At 33.3% G+C, this 20,698-nt stretch overlaps 1 protein-coding gene across 9 annotated transcripts in view; it reads right to left on the bottom strand.

The window, feature by feature from the left end:
* Positions 1–20,698, bottom strand: part of PIGN (phosphatidylinositol glycan anchor biosynthesis class N) — a 199,520-nt gene that overhangs the window by 119,198 nt on the left and 59,624 nt on the right. For all 9 annotated transcript variants that reach the window (XM_037987973.2, XM_073006256.1, XM_037987971.2 and 6 more), the window contains 6 exons: positions 9,325–9,403; positions 7,887–8,069; positions 4,663–4,802; positions 1,777–1,876; positions 1,580–1,672; positions 298–389 (listed from right to left, as the gene is read on the bottom strand). In XM_037987973.2, coding sequence (XP_037843901.2) covers positions 298–389; positions 1,580–1,672; positions 1,777–1,876; positions 4,663–4,802; positions 7,887–8,069; positions 9,325–9,403 — 687 coding nt within the window. The remainder of the gene's footprint in view (positions 1–297; positions 390–1,579; positions 1,673–1,776; positions 1,877–4,662; positions 4,803–7,886; positions 8,070–9,324; positions 9,404–20,698) is intronic.

The raw sequence follows: 20,698 nt of genomic DNA, 5'->3' as shown, positions 1-20,698 counted from the left end.
TATAAAAGAAAGAAAACCTTCTAGACTTAAACAAACAAACAAAAAAAATGGGGAGCATTTTAAGTTATCAGTGGCACAATTTCATTATGAAAGCCCGGAAGCATCTACTAGGAGGTTTAATGACTCTTAGAACTTAGGCTAAACTCATGACTAATGGTTTGATATTGGTATTTTAAATTCCCATTAGTTCACATGATTTTAAATTCTTGACTAAGATTAGGTTCAAATTTTACAGTGTTAATTGAGGAAAAAAAGAAACTGTATTGAAAAGAAAAGAAAATACAGTATTATTCATACACTAGAGAGATGTCTGGCTTTCGACCTACAACCGGCATCAGTGGGAACACTGCCAGGAGCACAGAGAAGAAAGCCCAACTCAGTGAGGTCACCTAAAATCAAGAAGAAAGTTATCTTTAGACAAACAGGGTATAGAAAACTATCATCAGTGTTTCACAGACTATATAACTATGAAGGTAAAAGGAAAATGCGAAGTCTTACAGCTATTTATTATTTTATTTTCAAATACTTTCTAGCAGAATCAACAGCTAACTACTTTAAAAAGTAATAGTTACTATTTGTGAAGGACCTGTTGCATAGCAGGTATAGTATTAGGTGTAATATGAGCATTTTCTCATTTAATTCTCACAATAACCTCCAGAGGCAGATATTATTCTTCCCAATGCATCAGATGATGAAACAGAGCTCAGAGAAGTTAAAATATAAGTAGTACCAGGTCCATGACAAGTAAATAAAATAACCAGGATTTAAACCTGCATAAAGTGCTTCACTCCATTTATGTTAGACCATGTATTGATGAAGACATCTACAAAAAAGTGGCCTACAATAATCATCAAACAATTGAGCCCAGAAGGAAAATAAGTAAAACTACTTTTGTAATTAGATTAAGATCCCTCACAAATTAAAAGATCAATAATCCCATTCATTGAAGTTTTTTTACTAAATTCTCAGAGTAGAAAGAAGATATCTTCCTGCTACTTCTATCAAAAAGTATGAAAGTGGAAATAGGAGAGCATTCTTTGTAGAAGCACATTGTAATTCCCTACCTAGCTGAAGAAAGAAAATCAAGACTCAAAATATTTTAATAATTTAATCATTGTATATCTATAATAAATACATACTTCTCCAGAAAAACAAAAAACAAACAAACAAAAAAAAAAACTGAGTGGTTCAGAGTAAGGAGGGAGATGTCTCCTGTGACTCAAGTTCAGAGTGCAGACCCCTAAGCCACTGGGCTGTGCTACTCTGGGCGACTCCTCTCCTGGTCCATTATCAAGATATTTGAAGCTAAACAAATCCAGGAAGTGCTTCAGAGATGGACATATCAGTACAACTTATATAGCACCTCAATTACCACATAACTGGCCCATTTTGATGTGAAAGTCTAAGTGAATTACTGAAACCTTACGGGTAATGTCAGTCATCCTATCAATATGACTAGGCTCTTTTATGTAAAAACACATTCTACCCTTTTCTTTAAAAATAAACAGCTCCTTAAGTTACATACGTGTCAAAACAAAGTAGTTACTAATCTGTCCTATGTCAAAATGAGTACTCATACCTTTGCTCGAGTCCACAGCCGAGTGAGAAATGGCCAAACCGCAAAGGCAGTAAGTCCAGCGGTAAGCATATAGCGGTAGAAAAAACTGAGAACCTAGTAATGCATTCCAAAGAAGGAATGAAAAATAAGGTCATTTAGTACTAGTTACAAATACATAAAAGAAATTTGCAAATGTTGTAATCTGATAAGTTACTTACTAATACTTCAATGCCCAAGGTAAAGACTAACAGGTACCCAACAAAATGGCTCAGAGGATAGGTCAACAGTGATGTGACAAGGTCCTGAACAACTTGAAATCTGTTTCAAATGAAAAGACTGATTGAATTTTAAAGTCAGGTCATACCTAGTATAAAAATACAAACTTTGCACAAAGCTAAAAAACTAGAGAATTTTCCATTTATAGATGATTCAAAAACTAAAATAAACTCTAACGGATTTGTTTCAACAGCTTTACTTACCTAATTTTTTTTTTTAATCTAGAAGTATTTTAGGGAAAATGTAATTTCTGAATTAATTTGAAAATGATCGGCCAGGCGCAGTGGCTCACGCCTGTAATCCCAACACTTTGGGAGGCTAAAGAGGGTGGATCACCTGAGGTCAGGAGTTTGAGACCAGCCTGGCCAACATGGTGAAACCCCATCTCTACTAAAAATATAAAATTAGCCAGGCTTGATGGCACATGCCTGTAATCCCAGCTACTCGGGAGGCTGAGACAGGAGAATCGCTTGAACCTGGGAGGTGGAGGTTGCAGTGAGCTGAGATGGTACCATTGCACTCCACCCTGGGCAACAAGAGCGAAACTCTGTCTCAAAAAAAAAAAAAAAAAGAAAAAAAAAAGAAAAAAAAAAGAAAAAAGAAAATTATCACAAAAGTTTGCTTGGTTTTTATAAGCATTAATGACAATAAATGAATCTTGTTTGATCTTAGTTTAAATATGGGTTCATACAATTACAGATGCAACATCAGATATAAAACATAATGAATCCAAATGCATATAAACTGAAAAAATTTTTAAAATTCACCCAAGTAATCCTATATTTAAATCTTAATGAAATAAAGGTAGGGTTTCCTAATCCAGTTAGGGAAAAATCTTAATTACATTTTTTAACTGAGCTAAATAACCTTTTCCAAACCCAATTTAAGACGTCACTAATTGTACACTAATTACAATTAGGTGAACTCATCACCATCAAAAACGTATTACATACTTGAGTACTTTTTATATTTTATCACTAGGAAAAAAAAGTTAACATTTGTAGTGCATTATTAAGTAAGTAATTTTAGAAGGTCAGTATCATTTGGTTTATGACCTTTCTCTGATTGAAAGCAACGGCTACAGAATTTCATCAAAACAATGAAGGTGCCATGTAGGAAAGAAAAGCTAACACCAGTCAAAAGGGAATTTTTCTGTTCTTCTTAACAATGAATAAGCACAGAGAATCAAGAGATAATTTTGTAAAATCATTTAGAAGATCGTGAATTTTTATGTCTTTTTCCTATATAATCTATCAAAAAGATAAAGATAGGACACAACATACTTTCAAAATCATGTTTTCCCTTAAAATTTAAATATATATGTTTACTTCATATAGGACATTTAATAATTCAGGAGAGGTTCTGTACTAGATACGATTTTCTGCAAGGACAAAACATTTTGTTCTAAAAGTTTAAAAACCAGACTAAATGACATTTTTAAAAATTTGAGGTAAATATGCATATGCAACAATCCTATTCCTTTCAAATAGAGAGGTAACAGTATGTTATTTGATCAATGCCTTTTTGTCTTATAGTTAACATTTTAAGCATTTTAATATTAATATTAATTTTTGATATTTTTAAGTTATTATTATTTTTTTTTTTGGAGACAGAGTCTCACTCTGTCACTCGGGCTGGAGTGCAGTGGTGCAATCTTGGCTCACTACAACCTCCACCTCCTGGGTTCAAGCAATTCTCATGCCTCAGCCTCCTGAGAAGGAATTACAGGTGCATACCACCACGCCCAGCTAATTTTTGTATTTTTAGTAGAAACATTTTGCCATGTTGATCAGGCTGGTCTTGAACTCCTGACCTCAAGTGATCTGCCTGCCTTGGCCTCCCAAAGTGCTGGGATTACAGGCGTGAGCCCCCATGTCCAGTCAACTCTGAAATATTTTTAATATGTCATGTTTTAAAAGATGGAAGAAGTAGTCAAAGTTAAAGTTAAGAAAAATTAGAATAAAAGTATGCATAGTGTCAAGATGCACGTGTTAGGCCAAACCTGGGGGATACCCTTATTATATAACAGGCTCTCATTCTTTCATTGACTTTGGGGTCTGGTTTGCTCAGAAAATACGCTGATATCCACGACTAAGTTTAAATTATAGATTACTGGTGTAAAAACAGAAACCAATAAGATCTGCAGCGTGACTCTGGCTGCCAGTGAGCATGAACTAGTACTCCCTTCTAGTGGTTTTATTAAAAGTGTTTGAAACTGGCCAAAGAGCCTTACTTCTAATTTTTCTACAATGTTAACAATACACTCTATTTTAAGTACAACCTGTGAGGAAGTACTTATAGGTAAAACCACAGCACATGTGAAAAATATAGACTAATTTCTGTGTGTAAATATTACCATATTAGGTTTAACTACAAAGTTTAATTTATCTATATCTATAAGATCGCTAGGAAAGGAGGAGTCAAAACGTATGGAAATAAAACATGCAAATATCTTTGGCAAATATGAAGATATATTGGAATCTGAGATGATGACACAAGTTCAAAATGCAAGTTAGTCTAGGCATAGTATGATCAATATTAATCGTTACTTCTATTCCATTTTTTTCTATAAAAGATACACAAAGAAGTGAACACTGCCACTTCAGAAAAATAAAGATGAAGTCAAAAGGGAAAGGTATAACAAAAATAATGTTTATATCTTATCCAACATTTATACAGTTATAAATGAAGTGAGAAGGATTTGAGATTTGAAAGTACAGTATTATAAATATCTTTGATGACTTATGGTATAGAAATCTAATGCATTTTAAATACAGATTTAACTGTCAATGAAGTGAAAAAATAAGGCAGCAAGATGCATTACTTACTCTCTTAGAACTGCATACCATATTGGCACTGGCAACAAACCATATACGTAATACGTCCAGGGACAGGCTTGAATCAGCAGAAAAAATGCTACTAAAATGCCAATAGCTACAAAACTGCATGGCAGGAGATGGCTTGGTTTCTGAAAAATCAAACAAAACATTGAAACACTTCCAAACCAACGGTAATTGATAGGTTTTAAAAGAGATTTTATAAAGTGAAGAAAACCTATGACTTTCTTTCAATGGTTATACAACTAGATAATTAATCAAAGAGCTGCATTAAGACAAGGAAAAAATATGTTATTTGAGGAGCATATTAGAAAGGAAAAACCTAGATAACCTGGAATTGTTGCAATTAAGCAATTCTCAACTTAAAAGTGACTATGGCCTTAAAGTTTGTTTCCAAGTAACTTGCTCAGAATTCTGAACATGTTTCCTTTTAGGAATAATTTTATAAATGTTGATTGAGTTCTCTCGATAACTTGCAAAAGCCTATTTAATCCATAATAAGGTATGGGACTTAATTTTCATTTGGAACAATGTCCTATCTATTCAAGCTTCAACGTGACACGCTACCTAAGCTTCTCTCTCTATTGCCCACCAAATAGAAACTTCATTCACTCATATGCACTATTCCCAATCATCTGCCAAAAAAGAGAATTCATCAACGTAATTCACTAGTGATAGTCTCCATGGTGTAAGGGTCAGGGACTTTAAGTACAGGAGATTATCCTAGATAATCTGGGTGGGCCTGATTCAATCCGTTGAAAGGCTTTAAAAGCAAAACTACGGGTTCCCTAAAAGAAATTTTACCTGTTGAGTGCAGCTTCAGCTCCTGCTGGTGAGTTCAGTCTGCCTTTCCTGACAGCCTGACCTGTGAACTTAGGACTTGCCTAACTAGGCCCCACAATCACATAAGCCAATTTCTTATACTACATCTCTTAATATATATTGCCTCCTGGTTCTATTTCTCTGGTTTTTATTAATTGACGTACCAACTCGTCACTAAATAAAGTATAAATGCTGTAGTCCAGCATTTGAAGCCTTTGATTACTTCAGCCTAATCTATATTGCATTATTTCTTATCAGTCCCTCGAACAAAACTCCCACATTCTACACAAAGTGAACTATTTATTTTGAAGGAAGCATGGCGTAGAAAGAGAAAGAATTCAAGTATCAGAAAATGTGGGTTCTGTCATTTAAAACCCATGTGTCCTTGTGGAAAACATGTAATCTTTCTGAGCCTAAATCCTCCCGTCTGTATTATGAGAATCATAACCACCAATATTTAGGGTAGTGTTAAGCCTAACTAAATAACTTATGTAAAGCGCCCAGGGCAGCCCTGGAACAGTGGGGCTCAATACATATTACTATTATCCCAGCATAATAGTACATCTTCCCAAATCTGCCTCTGTTAACATCATTCAATTTGCTTTAATTCTCAACCTCTCCCTAGATTCTGACTGTTAAACTCCCACCAAGACTTACTTTTTCCTGTTATTGACACCCTAAAGTCAGCTCTCATATAGTCTTTTTATTATCCCAAACACTTAACATATCATCAAGTTTTCTTTTGTAGTCGAGTATAGATACAGTGACCTATGCCTGGGGTAAGGTGGTCATATGTGTACATCTCTTACCTACTTTATTAAATTCTAAACTCCTTGATGGCAGATTCTGAATCTTATATTTCTTTTATAGCCTATACAGCAAGCTTGTCCAGTCTGCAGCCCACAGGCCATGTGTGGCCCAGGACAGCTTTGAATGAGATGCCAACACAAATTCATAAGCTTTCTTAGAACATTATGAGTTATTTTGTAAATTTTTTTTAAGCTCATCAGCTGTTACTAGTGTATTTTATGTGTGGCCCAGGACAATTCTTTGTCCAATGTGGCTTAGGGTAGTTAAAATATTGGACACCCTTGCCAGCATCTAGCATTGTACCATACACTCAATTAAATATTGGCTGTATTATCAGATTAATGAATAAAGAACTATCAGCTATGAAATCTTGTTAACATATCAATATAAAAACATATTTTTTTTCAATAAACTGAATATCAGGATAAACATGAAAAGGCAATCTCTGGCCCAAGACTGCTCTGGACTGAAGTCTCAGTCCCTCACATGCTAGCTGAGTGGCCTTTAATAAGTAACTTAATCCTCCTCAGCTTCAGCTTCCTTTTTTGTAAACATAAATTATATCTACTACTAGCACTGTTATGAGTTCTAAGAATGCCTAGATATAATTCCCATTCCAGCCAATTTCACATACACTCAAATAATTAAAATTACTTGGGGGAAATTATTTAAGATACATTAAAGCATTATACAAAATTATAATAAACACTAATGGCCTTACTTCCATTACAGAATAATAAAATATAAAATTGGAAAAGTTACCACTGGAAATATCTGCAGACTATTATTAAAAATACACCACCAGGATATATTACTTTTTAGAGAACTTGAACATGGTAATAATCATTAAAGAGAGTGAAGCAAAGGAAATGAAAGTGGCATATTCTCCCTGGTAAATGACAGTTAGAAATATATTTTAAAAGAGTAAAGTGTTTTAATGTAGCAAAACTATATATGTACTGTTATATTGTCTCAGCAATATGAAGTATCATTAAAGAGATTTTTTTAATTTTTATTTTTTCACTGAAAGCATAAAATAGGAACAAATTCTTAAAATAAGAATACATGGAAAGGTCTAGAAATCTGCATTTTGAGAAACTTCAGAAAGTTAAAAGAAGGTAAGAGTAATTTAAAAATGTATACATCATTTAAGAAGAAACACTATGAGCAAATAATTTTATTGCTTTTTAGCTCCTAAACTTTTAATATTAGATAAAATTAAATACATTGTTTTGAAGTAGTTTTCTGACCACTTGTACTAGAAAGATATGGAATACTTATAAAATGCTAGTTATAAAATAAAACAGAAGATCAACACCATTAATAACATAGGAGCACTTAAATTACTTACACCTCTATCTTTACAGCTTTCTTAAGTTATAGGATCATTATTATCAATATATCTTTTTCTCAACTGAAGAAACAGAGATAACTGAGGAAAAATCCAATACAATAAAAGCAAATGAAAGATAAATAAGAGTTATCTTAGAACAAGGACTTGCACATCCTATAAACTCATTACACTGGATTCAGTACTAGTGATTTTATATCATCATCGGAATCTTCACATTTTCTAAACGTACCTTAACTTCTTTACTAACACCTTTCATAAGGTTGGAATGAGACTTGATGATCAACAAAGAAGCGTAAGATATCCATCCCACAAAACCAGTAACAACATTGATGCCCAAAAAGAATCTGTCATATGTGTGATAATAGGCCAATCCTTTCAACGCTAGATGAATTAGCTCCTTGCAAAGGGAGACCTATGGAGAAAAAACATAAATAACTTGCTAACAGAAAGAATAAGGAAATCTACATTTTAAAGAAAGGAAACTTTTAAATTCCTAACAGCCAAACCGTTGTATTAAAATTAGTGAATAACTGTAGATGATGGATTAAGAATAGATTTTAATTGTTCAAGGATCTTCTTTTAAAGTATGAGAAAAATTCGGAATAAAATGAACTTTTTAATCTTAGTAAGAAAAGGCATTTTAAATGTAAACTATTTGTGTTATATATGTGTGTTTGTGGAAATGATCTTCAGATAACTCATAAAAGAAATGAAGGCTCTCTAATGTAGGTCCCAAACAATGATGATGGCCATATTTATATTTTTTACTTTCTCATATGAGATTACTCAAATCAGTTATAAAACATTATTAAGTAGCTTAATATTTTACAGGAGAAGAATAGCTTATCATTTTAAAACCATCAAAAAAAAGTATTAGAAATGTATGAATTGGCAATTATTTCGGCAATTTTAGAAATGAAAACAGAATTCTTTTCTACTTTAAAATTAAATGACCATTTAACAAAGAAAAATTAATGAAAAACACAGTGAGATAGGAGTTTGAAAGAGTCCAAGTTTCAGCATGAATCATTAGACTTTTAATAATGTATAGATAATTCTGAGTGGCAAACATATAGTGTTCTAAAATATTACACATAAGTAGGGTGACAAAAACTTGGCATCTATTTTCTCATTTTAAAAAATGGTAAGAGTTCATTTCTAATGCTAACCTAAAAAAATGTGGGCTGGGTGTGGTGGCTCACGTCTGTAATCCCAGCACTTTGCGAAGCCAAGGCAGATGGATCACCTGATGTCAGAAGTTTGAGACCAGCCTGGCCAACATGACAAAACCCCATCTCTACTAAATATACAAAAACTAGTTGGGCGTCATAGCACATGCCTGTAATCCCAGCTACTCAGGAGGCGGAGGTAGGAGGATTGCCTGAACCTGGGAGGCGGAGCTTGCAGTGAGCTGAGACTGCGCCACTGCACTCCAGCCTGGGCGACAGTAACTCTGTCTCAAAAAAAAATTTTTTTACCCATAATATTAGCTGAAAAAAGAGAGAGATGTCCATTGCTAAAGCAGCTACTCAGGAAATGCAATCCTTCCTTGATGGCTCAAGAAAGCTCCCTGGCCTGTCTACTGTGCTCTCCATTGCCATATTTTTCTCCTCCCCATCCCCAAAATGATAATCAGCTATTTATGTCTATAAGGCCAGTATACTTACCACTTCGTCAAACTTTCTGTGTTTTATATAAGATCTTGCTTTTCTTAAAATATTGAACTGTTTGGAATCAGAAAGCAGTCTATAAAAAAAAAGAAAGAATAGGTTTAAAGGGTTTCCTCATTCCAAGTATATATTTCTTTTGTTTCCCTTAATTAAAAAAGACAGTGAAAATTACAAAACAACAAACAAAACAAAACAAAAATCAGAAATAGCTTATAGTTAAATTTGGTTTTCTTGACTCAAAGTTTCAAATGCCAAACTACATTTATGAAAGTCAAATAATCCATCATTCTGAAGAAATGTAATACTCTGGCTAACAAAGAAATTCTGATTAAATGGAAGTAATTAACAGAACACCAAATGTATGGCATGAGCTCTGCCACTCAGTTGTCCTGTGCTCACAACAGACTTCACATGATTGAGGACAGATCCATCAATGTACTTTTTATCCCTGAGCCAAACAGGGCCTGAGAATTCTCATTATCAAAGAGCTCCAGGCACAGCCTAACCATCATTGGAAGTTAATGAATAATTGGAATCTATTTGCTATTTTTATACTATATTGTATACCTTCTTCATTCCTCTTTCATTTCTCTTTCCACCATTTCCCTGTCCTGTTTTACCACAGTAGAAACATTAAATACACAAGAGAAATACTCCTAAAAAATACTGCATAACCCGAAATTATAGAAAACAAAAGTCATTAAGTTTATGGAATGTAGAAATTGAGGAAATATAACCAGAATTTAATTGCCTTAATGAAATAAATCGATACATTTAAATTCAAATTTGAATATATGCTGCTTAACTAAAACCTACCTGTCTAAAATGAATGCCTTTACATTTTAAAAATGCATGCAAAGTTATTTAAGGCTATATTAGGTTGGATCACATGACACTGATGTTTCATAGGCCAAAGACTACTAAATTAAATATTGGCAGTTGCACACAGGTCAACATAATATAATCACTTATCTTCTTTCTACTTGGCTCAAGCAGTCTCTGAAGAGATAGAACTGAGACTTGTACAAAGTAAATCTTTTAAGCAGTAATTATTAATTTGGGAGGGGGAAGGTCAGAGACTTCTTTCAGAATCTGAAACTCTTGTGTAGAAAATTTAAAATATAATTTCAGAAAATTCATAAACCCAGAAGCTTATCTATGAACTCCCTCAGAGTTCCATGGGATACTCTGATTAAGCATCTGTGCTTTGGCTTGGGACAGTGGCTCACGCTTGTAGTCCCAGCACTTTGGGGGACCGAGGTAGGAGGATCACTAGAGGTCAGGCGTTCGAGACCAGCTTGGGCAACAAAGCAAGCCCTCATTTCTACAAAAAATGAAAAAAGGATCTGTGCCTACTCTAAGAGCTCCCAGATATTCCAACTCATGGGAACCCAACCACCCTGGGTTCTCATGTTGCAGACTGCAGAAAAATTCCCCACCACTGGACTCACTGGGATTTGGAGGGAAAAGGTGCCAGGAGGCAAAAACACATGAAAAAAAAAAAAAAAAAAAAAAAATGTTGCTTTGATCCAGTTCTCTGTCCCTTCAGACACCATACATTTTGAAGTGTTTTCCCAGAAGCCTTAGTATAGCAATTACTGTGCCAAAGTGCACAGGCATTTTTTGGAAGGCTATATCTAAGTTGAGTTTCCCAAATTTCCATAAAAGCTTTCTAGTTGACCTCCTTCTTCTTGCTCTGATCCACTCAGCTTCCTAAAATACTGATTGCATCCTCTCACTTAAAATTGATACGGGCATCTCACGGTCTACTTCATCAATTCTAATCTTCCTGGACTACTGATGACCCTCTGCTGCTACTTCACTTAATTTCCCATTATCGCAAATGTGTACCCTCAGCTGCATAATGGTGAAACTCTTCAAGCTTCACCTATCTGGAATCGTAAAGATCTTCCCCTCTTTGCTTTCCAAAATCAAATATTCACCATCCTTTATGGTCCACTCCAAATCTCACTTCACATCATTAGCACTTCAGTTAGTGGTCTAATGATCGGTTTATTTCTCTTCAATTAAATTTTAACCTCCATGTGGGCCAAAGTAATGTCTTATATTCCATTAATATCCACAATAATACTTAGCAAAGTGCTAAAGCACATAAAATGAATCAATAAATCTTGATTACAATGCTATCAAAATATTGCAGACCTAAAAAAGGAAGAAAAATAAGAGACTAACATACATTGCCATTTGCAATGTACCTAAAATTTTAAATAAAAAGAAAGAAAAAAAGCTTGTTTGAAGCTAAATTATTTAAGCTAATTTAACAGACATTCTGTTAAGTGACGTCTTAGGAAGAATGAGAGAAAAAAAATCTTAAGGAGAAATATTTACATTACATATTATGCTATGTTATATTATATTGGAAGTACTAAGGTAAAGAAACAGGAGTCAGGGTAATTTGTAATTTTTCCTAAATGCACTATTTATAAACCTTGGGACATGCCAAAGGTAGCATATCAAAGATTTGCAATATATCTGGAATTCACCAAAATGTTCTACACAAGCCTCACTGTATCACCATGACATTAAAGACTCTCATACACTTGTCCCCAAATATAAGTTTTCTGTTTAGTTTTCCATCAAATTGAGAGGGAATATAAAGTAAATTTTCTTGGTATCACATACTTTAAACATAAAGAGGTTTTGTAAGAAATATAAAGTCTAGAATATAGAGTACAATACATTCAGATTTATGTAAGCAAAACCAAATAACAACAAAGTAAATGGGGGTTGGCAGGGGAGTAATTAAAATAATGCCATATATGAACTAAAATGAACAAGGGAGATCTACACATATAAACATGGATAAATCCTGAAAACCAAACTAAATAGAAAAAAGAATCGTTAGATAAAATAGATTTTTAAAATAGTCATTCAAGCATATCACACCATTTTATTCCCCACTCCCCCCAAAAAAGAATCTAAATATGGTAAAATGTTAACATTTTCTTAAACTTGAGTTGTGGGTAGAAAAATTTTTATTATATCCTCTATTCTTTTCAGCATGTTTGAAATATTTTATAAATAAAACTTGAAATATAACAAGAAGGATATACATATATCATGTATACTTATGTATTCTTATGTACTTCATCAATTATATTCTATCAATTCTTATCTACTTCATCAAAGCTATTTTTTTCAGCTCCCACATATGAGTGAGAACATGTAAAATTTGTCTTCTGTGTCGCTCTTATTTCACTTAACATAATGATCTCCAGTTCCACCCATGCTGCTGCAATGACAGGATTTCATTCTTTTTTATGAATGAATAATATTGCATCATGTATATATACCATATTTTCTTTATCCCTTAATCCACTGATGGGCACTTGGATTGATTCCATATTTTAGCTACTGTAAAGTAGTACTGCAATAAACATGGAAGCGCAGATTATCTTTTCAATATATTGATTTCCTTTCTTTTGGATATTATTGGATATTATTCAGACTGTATTCTTGTACATATGTATACGTGATATATATAGAGATACATAATAAACTGCAATTTTGCCTCCAAAGGAAAAGACTATAAGACTGGAACACAGGAGGAAAAGTGACTTTTTATTATTGTTTGTATAAATTTTATTGTGTTCATGCATTACTTGTTCATTAACACTTCAAAATAAAATGACTAAAACACTAAGATTTAACCATAGCTTCTGGTTATGCCAGAGAAGCTTTGGGCATAGCAATGCTCCCACCAAGAACAACTAGAAAGCCCAATAGAATAAATCTGAAGGTACCAAAACAATCAAGTAATGAAAGGCTAAGATCCTAGAGAGAAGGAAACCACAGGGAAGTAATCCAAAATTCTCCAAACTGTAACTCTGAGAGAATCTACCATTCTTATTCTTGGCACAAAGCAAAAGGCTGAGAATTAGGGGATATAGCTGCTGCCAGGAAGTAGAGAATCCAAGAGTCTGGCAATCTTGGAGGACTGGAGAGATAAAAATTAAAGTTTTTAGCTGCCAATGCAGCCAGAACTTGAGGACCTAAAAAGGAAGAAAAATAAGAAAATAATGTACATTTTCATTGTGGATTTTTTTAAAAAGACATTTTAAAAGTGCATCTGGAATTTTAAACTAACACATATTCTGAGGTGAAATCTTAAGAAGAGTGAAAGAAAGAGCTTTTATAAGAAAGAAATACTGTGTTATACTATATTATTTGGAGAACTCAGGTAAAGAAAGAAAGGCCAAGTCTTGGTGAGAAAAGAGGTGAAAAAAAAGGTAAGTCTGACACTCATTTGTGTAGAACAAGAGGACAAGAAGCTAAGAAGAATGCTCCTGAAAAGCAGACAGAAGTTTTGGTAGTCTCAAGATGTACAAGAGACAAAAATTGGTATTCAGTGACCACCAGAGAAGAAAGGTTCTAGATAATAGAAGGTCTGTATTGGGATCCCTGAGATACTACACTCTAAGAACAGAGATAAACCAGAGATCAAAGGAGGCTTAAAATTGCAGCACAGCCTTGAGTCAGCCACTACTCTTTGTGGCCATCAGAGGATAAGGTAAAATCTCTCTGGAGAAAAATGAAATAATCCAGAGATTCTAAAACTTTTAATATGTAAAGATAAGCATTCATTTAAAAACTACCAGACTTAATAAACAAGATCAACTGAAAAAAAAGAATAGAAACAAACTCACAAATGATTTAGTTATTGGCATTATCAGGTACAGATGCTAAAATAATTATGTTTACTATGTCAAGAAGACAAGACAGAAAATTGTACCAAAGAACAGAACCTATTTGTTTTTAATAATCAAAATGGAAGTTCTAGAATTTAAAAACATGTAACAACCAAAATTAAGAATTCAATAACAGCAATCTAGACACAGCAGAAGAGAAATCTGGTGTAACTGATGACAGAATCAGTAGAAAATATCTTGCCTGGGCTGGGCGCAGTAGCTCACACCTGCAATCCCAACACTTTGGGAAGCCGAGGTGGGTGGATCACTTGAGGTCAGGAGTTTGAGACCAGCTTGGCCAACATGGTGAAACCCAGTTTCTACTAAAAGTACAAAAATTAGCCGGATGTGGTGGTGCATGCCTTTAAACAAAGCTACTCAGGAGGTTGAGGCAGGAGAATCGCTTGAACCTGAGAGGCACAGGTTGCAGTGAGATAAGATCGTGCCACTGCACTCCATCCAGCCTGGGCAACAAAGTGAGACTCTGTCTCAAAAAAAAAAAAAAAAAAAGAAAAGAAAACAAAAGAAAATATCTTGCCTGAAGCTTGAAGAGCAAAAAGACAGAAGAATACTAAAAAGATTATACAAATAGAATGCGAGTCATGATGAAACAGGTCTAATACGAATATAATTGGAATCCCAGAGATGGAGAGATAGAAAATGGCAGAAGCAATATCTGATAAGATAAAGGCCAAGAATTTTACAAAACTAATGAAAGATACTAATCCACAGATTTAAGAACATCTACAAACTCCAAGCAAAATAACTACAAAGAAAACCTTGTATATGGACAGGGCAGTAACACTGCTGAAAACCAGTCAAAGAGAAAATCTTAAAAGCAGCTGGGGGAAGGGGACAAATTGCCTTCAAACAAATGACAATAAAACAGTTGGTCACTGAACAGGAATGATGGAATGACATCCTTAAGTTGCTGAAAGAAAATAACTGACAATTTAGAATTCCACTTGAAAAGATGTTTCAAAAGTAAAGGTAAAATAATGAATCTTCAGACAAATAACAACAGAAAAATATCTTTCACTGGCAAATGCCCTTGAAAAGAAATGTCATATTACAGATAAGAAATACAGAAATGTGGAAAGGAATGAAGAGCAAAAGGCACAGTGAACATATGAGTAAATCTAAATAAATGTTGATAATACAAGGCAATAATAAGTTGAAATGTAGCAATATACTTATAATTAAAATATATAATAACAATAACATCAAAGGTATGAAAGAAAGTTATTTAAAGTATTCTAAAGTCCTAGCAATGACTGGGAAGGGGCAGAGTACTAATTTACATTAATTTAATTTATATTAAACTACAATGAGCAAAATGCTTGTTATAATCTTTAACATAACCATTAAAAGGATGTATAAATAACAAGCCAATATGTGGGCAGGGGAAGGCTGGAAAATTAAAATAATTTAAAATAGTTAATTAATCTGCAGAAAACAAAATAAACAGAAAAAGGAACATAAAACAGACGGGATAAACGGAAAACAAACCCAAATATGTCAGTTATTATAGTAAGTATAAATGGTCAGAAAACACCAACTAAAAGAAAAAAAGTAGAATACTGGATAAAAAAACAAAAACAACAAAGTCAATTATGGGCTACTTAAGGAAGACGTACCTTAAATGTTAGAACATCAAAACGTTAAATGTAAAAGGATATAAGAAAAGACATAACACACAAATACAAACAATGCTGTTGCCGTTATACTAATATAAGTCAAGGCACTGACTTTAAGGCAAAAGTCTTAAGGTAGGGTTAAGGCATTGGCAAGGGCATTTGCCAATGACACACTAGAATGCAAAGACTAAGGTAATGCTGAGAGATGCAAGGCATAATAGAAAGCCAAGGATATTTCTGAAGAAGAAAAGGCTACAACAGCAGCCAGCAGTGTCATTTTAGTTGTTCTAGTAAGTCACATAGAGAGTTGGCACCACACTTCCTGTGCCTAGACCTCAGAATTCACCCATCAAACCACAGAAGTAAAAAATTCCCATTCTAAACCTTATTCAGGCAATAAATCCAAGCACTTTACACATTTTTATCACCAAAAGCTGATAATTTATTGAATGTTATTCAATAAATATTGAATATTGTATTGTTATACATGAATTAACACATAAATTATTTATTCCATGATATAGAAAAGTTTCTACTTCTGAAGGGCAAAACCTTTTGCAGGGAATTCTATTTATCTGAATGGATAGTAAGAACATTTCCTATCTATTTTTTTAGCTCCCACATATGAGTGAGAACATGTAAAGTTTGTCTTTCTGTGTTGCTCTTATTTCACTTAACATAATGATCTCCAGTTCCACCCCTGTTGCTGCCAATGACAGGATTTCATTCTTTTTTTATGAATGAACAATACTGCATCATGTATATATACCATATTTTCTTTATCCCTTAATCCACTGATGGGCACTTAGATTGATTCCATATTTTAGCTACTGTGAGTAGTACTGCAATAAACATGGGAGTGCAGATTATCTCTTCAATATATTGATTTTCTTTCTTTTAGATATATATACCTAGTAGTGGAATTGTTAGATCATATGGTAGTTCTATATTTAGTTTTTTGAGGAACCTCCATACTGTCTTCCATGGTGGTTGTACTAATTTACATTCCCACCAATAGTACACAAGGAGTAGAGAGTAGACTGGTGGTTACCAGAGGCTAGAAGAGTAGAGGGGAGAAGGCAATGAAGAGGGCAGATTAATGGGTATAAATAATACAGTTTGATAGAAGAAATAAGACCTGGTGTTCAATAGAGCAGTAGGATGACTATGGTTAACATTAATCTATTACACATTTCAAAATAGCTGAAACAGAATAATTGAAAAGTTCCTGGTGTACAGAAAAGATAACTATTTAAGGTAATGGACATCCAAATTTCCCTGATTTGATTATATGAATGTATCATGTACTCCTAAAATATGTACATAATGTATCACTTTTACAAAGAAACTTTTCAAAAATTCCTAGATTACTCATATAAGCTAAATTTCTACTTAACTTCCTATATTATTTTTATTTTGATTAATATTTCTTTTATAATATTCAGAATCCAATAGCACATTTTTATCAGTCCCCTCTTAATGAATGCATATGCCTAGCACTTCCTTGCTTCTAGGTTGATAGCACAAACAGTGACAAGGACATCTGGAGTAGATTCAGAATAGCAGCAAGATCAAATACAGGGTTGAAAATTAACTTTCCCTAAGGGAAAGCTGAAGAAACTACATAATTTAATATGGTGAAGAGAAGACTTCTGGAACGAAAATATGTTCTCAGATGCTAATAAAAAAGACCCTGATTAGTTATTCTTACTTATGAAAAGTAAACTGATTTACTTGGTACAAGAATCTTTGTTCAGAGAACAGGTTTTCTTTTCAAGAAAGAAGTTTAAACATTGACACCAAAGAGTTTAGATTCTTTCCAGTTCCCTCTAGAACTATCTTTCTTCTTTTCCCAAAGTAAAACAAGTTTTAGATATAATACAGTATAATAAAGATAAATTATTCATCTATAAAGTCTCTGGGATATTTGCAATGTTAATTAACTCTCATGCCCTTATAAAGAATAAGCCAGCAATGGAATGTAAATTTTTGATTAACATAAATGACCATAACAGAGGCTGGGTGCAGTGACTCAGGCACTTAGTACTTTGGGAGGCCAAGACAGGAGGATTGCTTGAGGCCAGGAGCTCGAGACTAGTCTCGGCAACATTAGCCAAGCATGGTGTTGCTCACCTGTAGTCCTACCTGCTCAGGAGGCTGAGGTAGGAGGACAGCTAAGGCTCCAGTGAGCCATGACTGGGCCACTATACTGCAGCCTGGGCAACACAGCGAGATCCTCTTTCTAAAAATGAAATCTAAAAAAATTAAAGACTATAATAGAAAAAAATCCTTAAAGCCTTAATAATTGCTGAAAAGTTACATAAGTGATCAAATCTGCACTTAAATGCCTACAAGATGGTGGGAAATGAGGATAATAAAAATACAAAAAGGAGGGACACTGTTCTACTGATGAGAAAAAACAAAGTACGTCGAGTGAAAAAGAAGGCACGTTAAGAACTAAATGGCTGGAAAAAACCTATCATGATATTAATTTGCTGATAAGAACTTTCAAAGAATATTATCATTTATTCCATAGACCAAATGGACTTCCTAAAATCAGGATGAAAATAAGAGTGGGGAAACTGAAAGATATTAGAAAGTAGTTGTACCATGAATATCCAATTCATTTCAGCTTTTGAATTAAGATAATGAGAGTCTGAGAGCAAGTTAGTTTAACAAGAAAATATGGTATTATCCAAATCTATTCAGTTTTTGAATTTTAGATACTAAGGGAGAGTTTGAATAGTAAGGGGCATCTAAAATATTAACTGAATGTTTGGTTCCTATGTGAGGAAAATTCGTTGGCATAGTGAGATTTCAGATAGGAAAGGATACTTGAATGCAGACAATGGGAAACTTAGAAGGCCAGAGAAAAAGGAGATCCACTAATTCCATTGCATGTTATAGCTCATTATATCTTTTGTGACTATAAAAATGAAAAAAAAAAAAGTGAGATAAAACTGTATAGAAAAGATTTCTTAAAATTCTATTTTTATGAACTAATTATGAACCCTAATGCATGAAGGAAGCATCACATAGAGAGACTGAAACACTCCAATTTTCACAAAGGTGTTATGACACGAAACTTGTTGGCTTACCTCCCTGACAACTCCTTATTCAGAAATGGAATAACTTCTTAAGAATAAAAACTTACTATGTCTATATAATGAGCTGCCAGTAAGATCAGACTTTGAGAAAAATGATTAAACAAACCATAGCAACATTAGTAGACCAAGCATTCCACATAAATACCATTATTTACTATATTACTGAACTATACATGTGATCTAAATCTGCTTAAAAGAATACTTACCAATTTCACTAAATTTACTAATTTACCAAAAGATCTGATGGCATTCCCTTTAAAAACATAAAGGTACTAAATTACATAGCATTTGAGGCAGAAGGAATGGCAAAAAAAAAGGCACCAGATTAGGAGAGAGACTGTCCAGATTCAAGTTTTAGCTGTAAATCTCACTAGCAAGGTAACGAAGGACTTGGGAGTTTCAGGGTTTTTATCTATAAAGTGGAGGAAAACCTGCTTCCCACAACTCACAGGTACCAGTGAATGACATGTATAAAATGCAAATCTAACCATGCCTTAAAATCCACTACTTTGAGGACAAAGTACAAATGCTAAACCTGCCTATGAGGAGAGATACCGTCCCTGCCCATTCCTCTTTTGCTCTTTCCTGCACTTCTTCAAATACCAGACATCATATGCCTTAGGGCCTTCTCCAACATGCTTTAAAATTTTTGTTGTGTTTCCTTTCAATATGTGTGCATGGGAAAACAGGCAAAAGTTATTTTGCATTTTGCCTATTTTTCTTTGCTAAAAATCTTTATGTCTCTTTATGCGCCTTTATGTAAACCTATTTCAGAAAACTATAAACTATGGATATATTTCTCTTATAAAAATATTTTTCTCATCAAAAAACATGTAATTATTTTTAATAGTTAAATACAAAAAAGAATGAGTAAAAAATAAAAATCACTGCCAGAGCACATATCTTACTAATGTTAGCATTTTTGGTTAAATTCCCTTTATATATATATATATATATTATTATTATATATAACATTATTATATTTATTATATTATATACACACACACACATGAATTTTTAATGTAGTTGTAATCATACCAAATGTGTAACTTTGTAAGCTGCATGTTGTTGATGATTATATTAAAACATTATTCTAAGACATATTAGAACCTGAAAACAGAACATTTAATAGTTGCATAGTCCATCTAGTAGACATGTTATTATTGTTCAATTATGTGGTTTTCCATCTTTTTGATTATAAGCAATCCTAGGATGAATACTTTGGGGCAAATAGTTTTTCACATTCACTTCCTGAAGTTCTGTATCACACGATGGAATTACTTGGTTAAAGATTTTAAATACTTTAAGGTTCTTGATAGAGTGGAATTTACTCTCCAAAAGAGTGATTATATACATGTATACTACAACAGCAATTTGTGTCCATTTAGCGACATAATCATATAAAAATCTTTTTTGCAAATTTCAAAAATGGAAAAAAGTATTTCTAACTTGAATTTGTTTTTCTCTGATAAATACTATGGCTGTATTTGGTATATATTCTATTACAAAAATACTTTTTTAAGTCTTGCTTTAAAATGGCATGTTAAATAAAGCTATAAAACTAAACTATCTTTAAATATTTTAAAATATGAATGAAAAACATGAAAATCAGTGTTTTCATGATATCATACATAACTCACAAAGAATAATTTGGAAAATCTGAATAACAATTCTGAAATACAATAAAGTTATAAAAGTTTTATGACTTACTAGTTGGTGATTACTAGAACCCACCAAGGGTTTTAGTAACCCAATTTTATAACAGTTTACAATTAAAACAGCATGAGAAAAAAGTCTGAAAACAAGAATATCTGGATCAGTCATTGTATTTGTTTTTTGTCCATGCAATTTCTATTTTTATTAACAAACAAAAGATAAATATCACAAAATCCCATAAGACTTCACCTGTTTGTCCTAA

Source organism: Chlorocebus sabaeus, chromosome 18 (assembly GCF_047675955.1).
Source record: "Chlorocebus sabaeus isolate Y175 chromosome 18, mChlSab1.0.hap1, whole genome shotgun sequence".
Taxonomy (NCBI): Eukaryota; Metazoa; Chordata; class Mammalia; order Primates; family Cercopithecidae; genus Chlorocebus; species Chlorocebus sabaeus.
The sequence above is the reverse complement of the archived record's forward strand: the minus strand, read 5'-3'. Positions and strand labels throughout refer to the sequence as shown.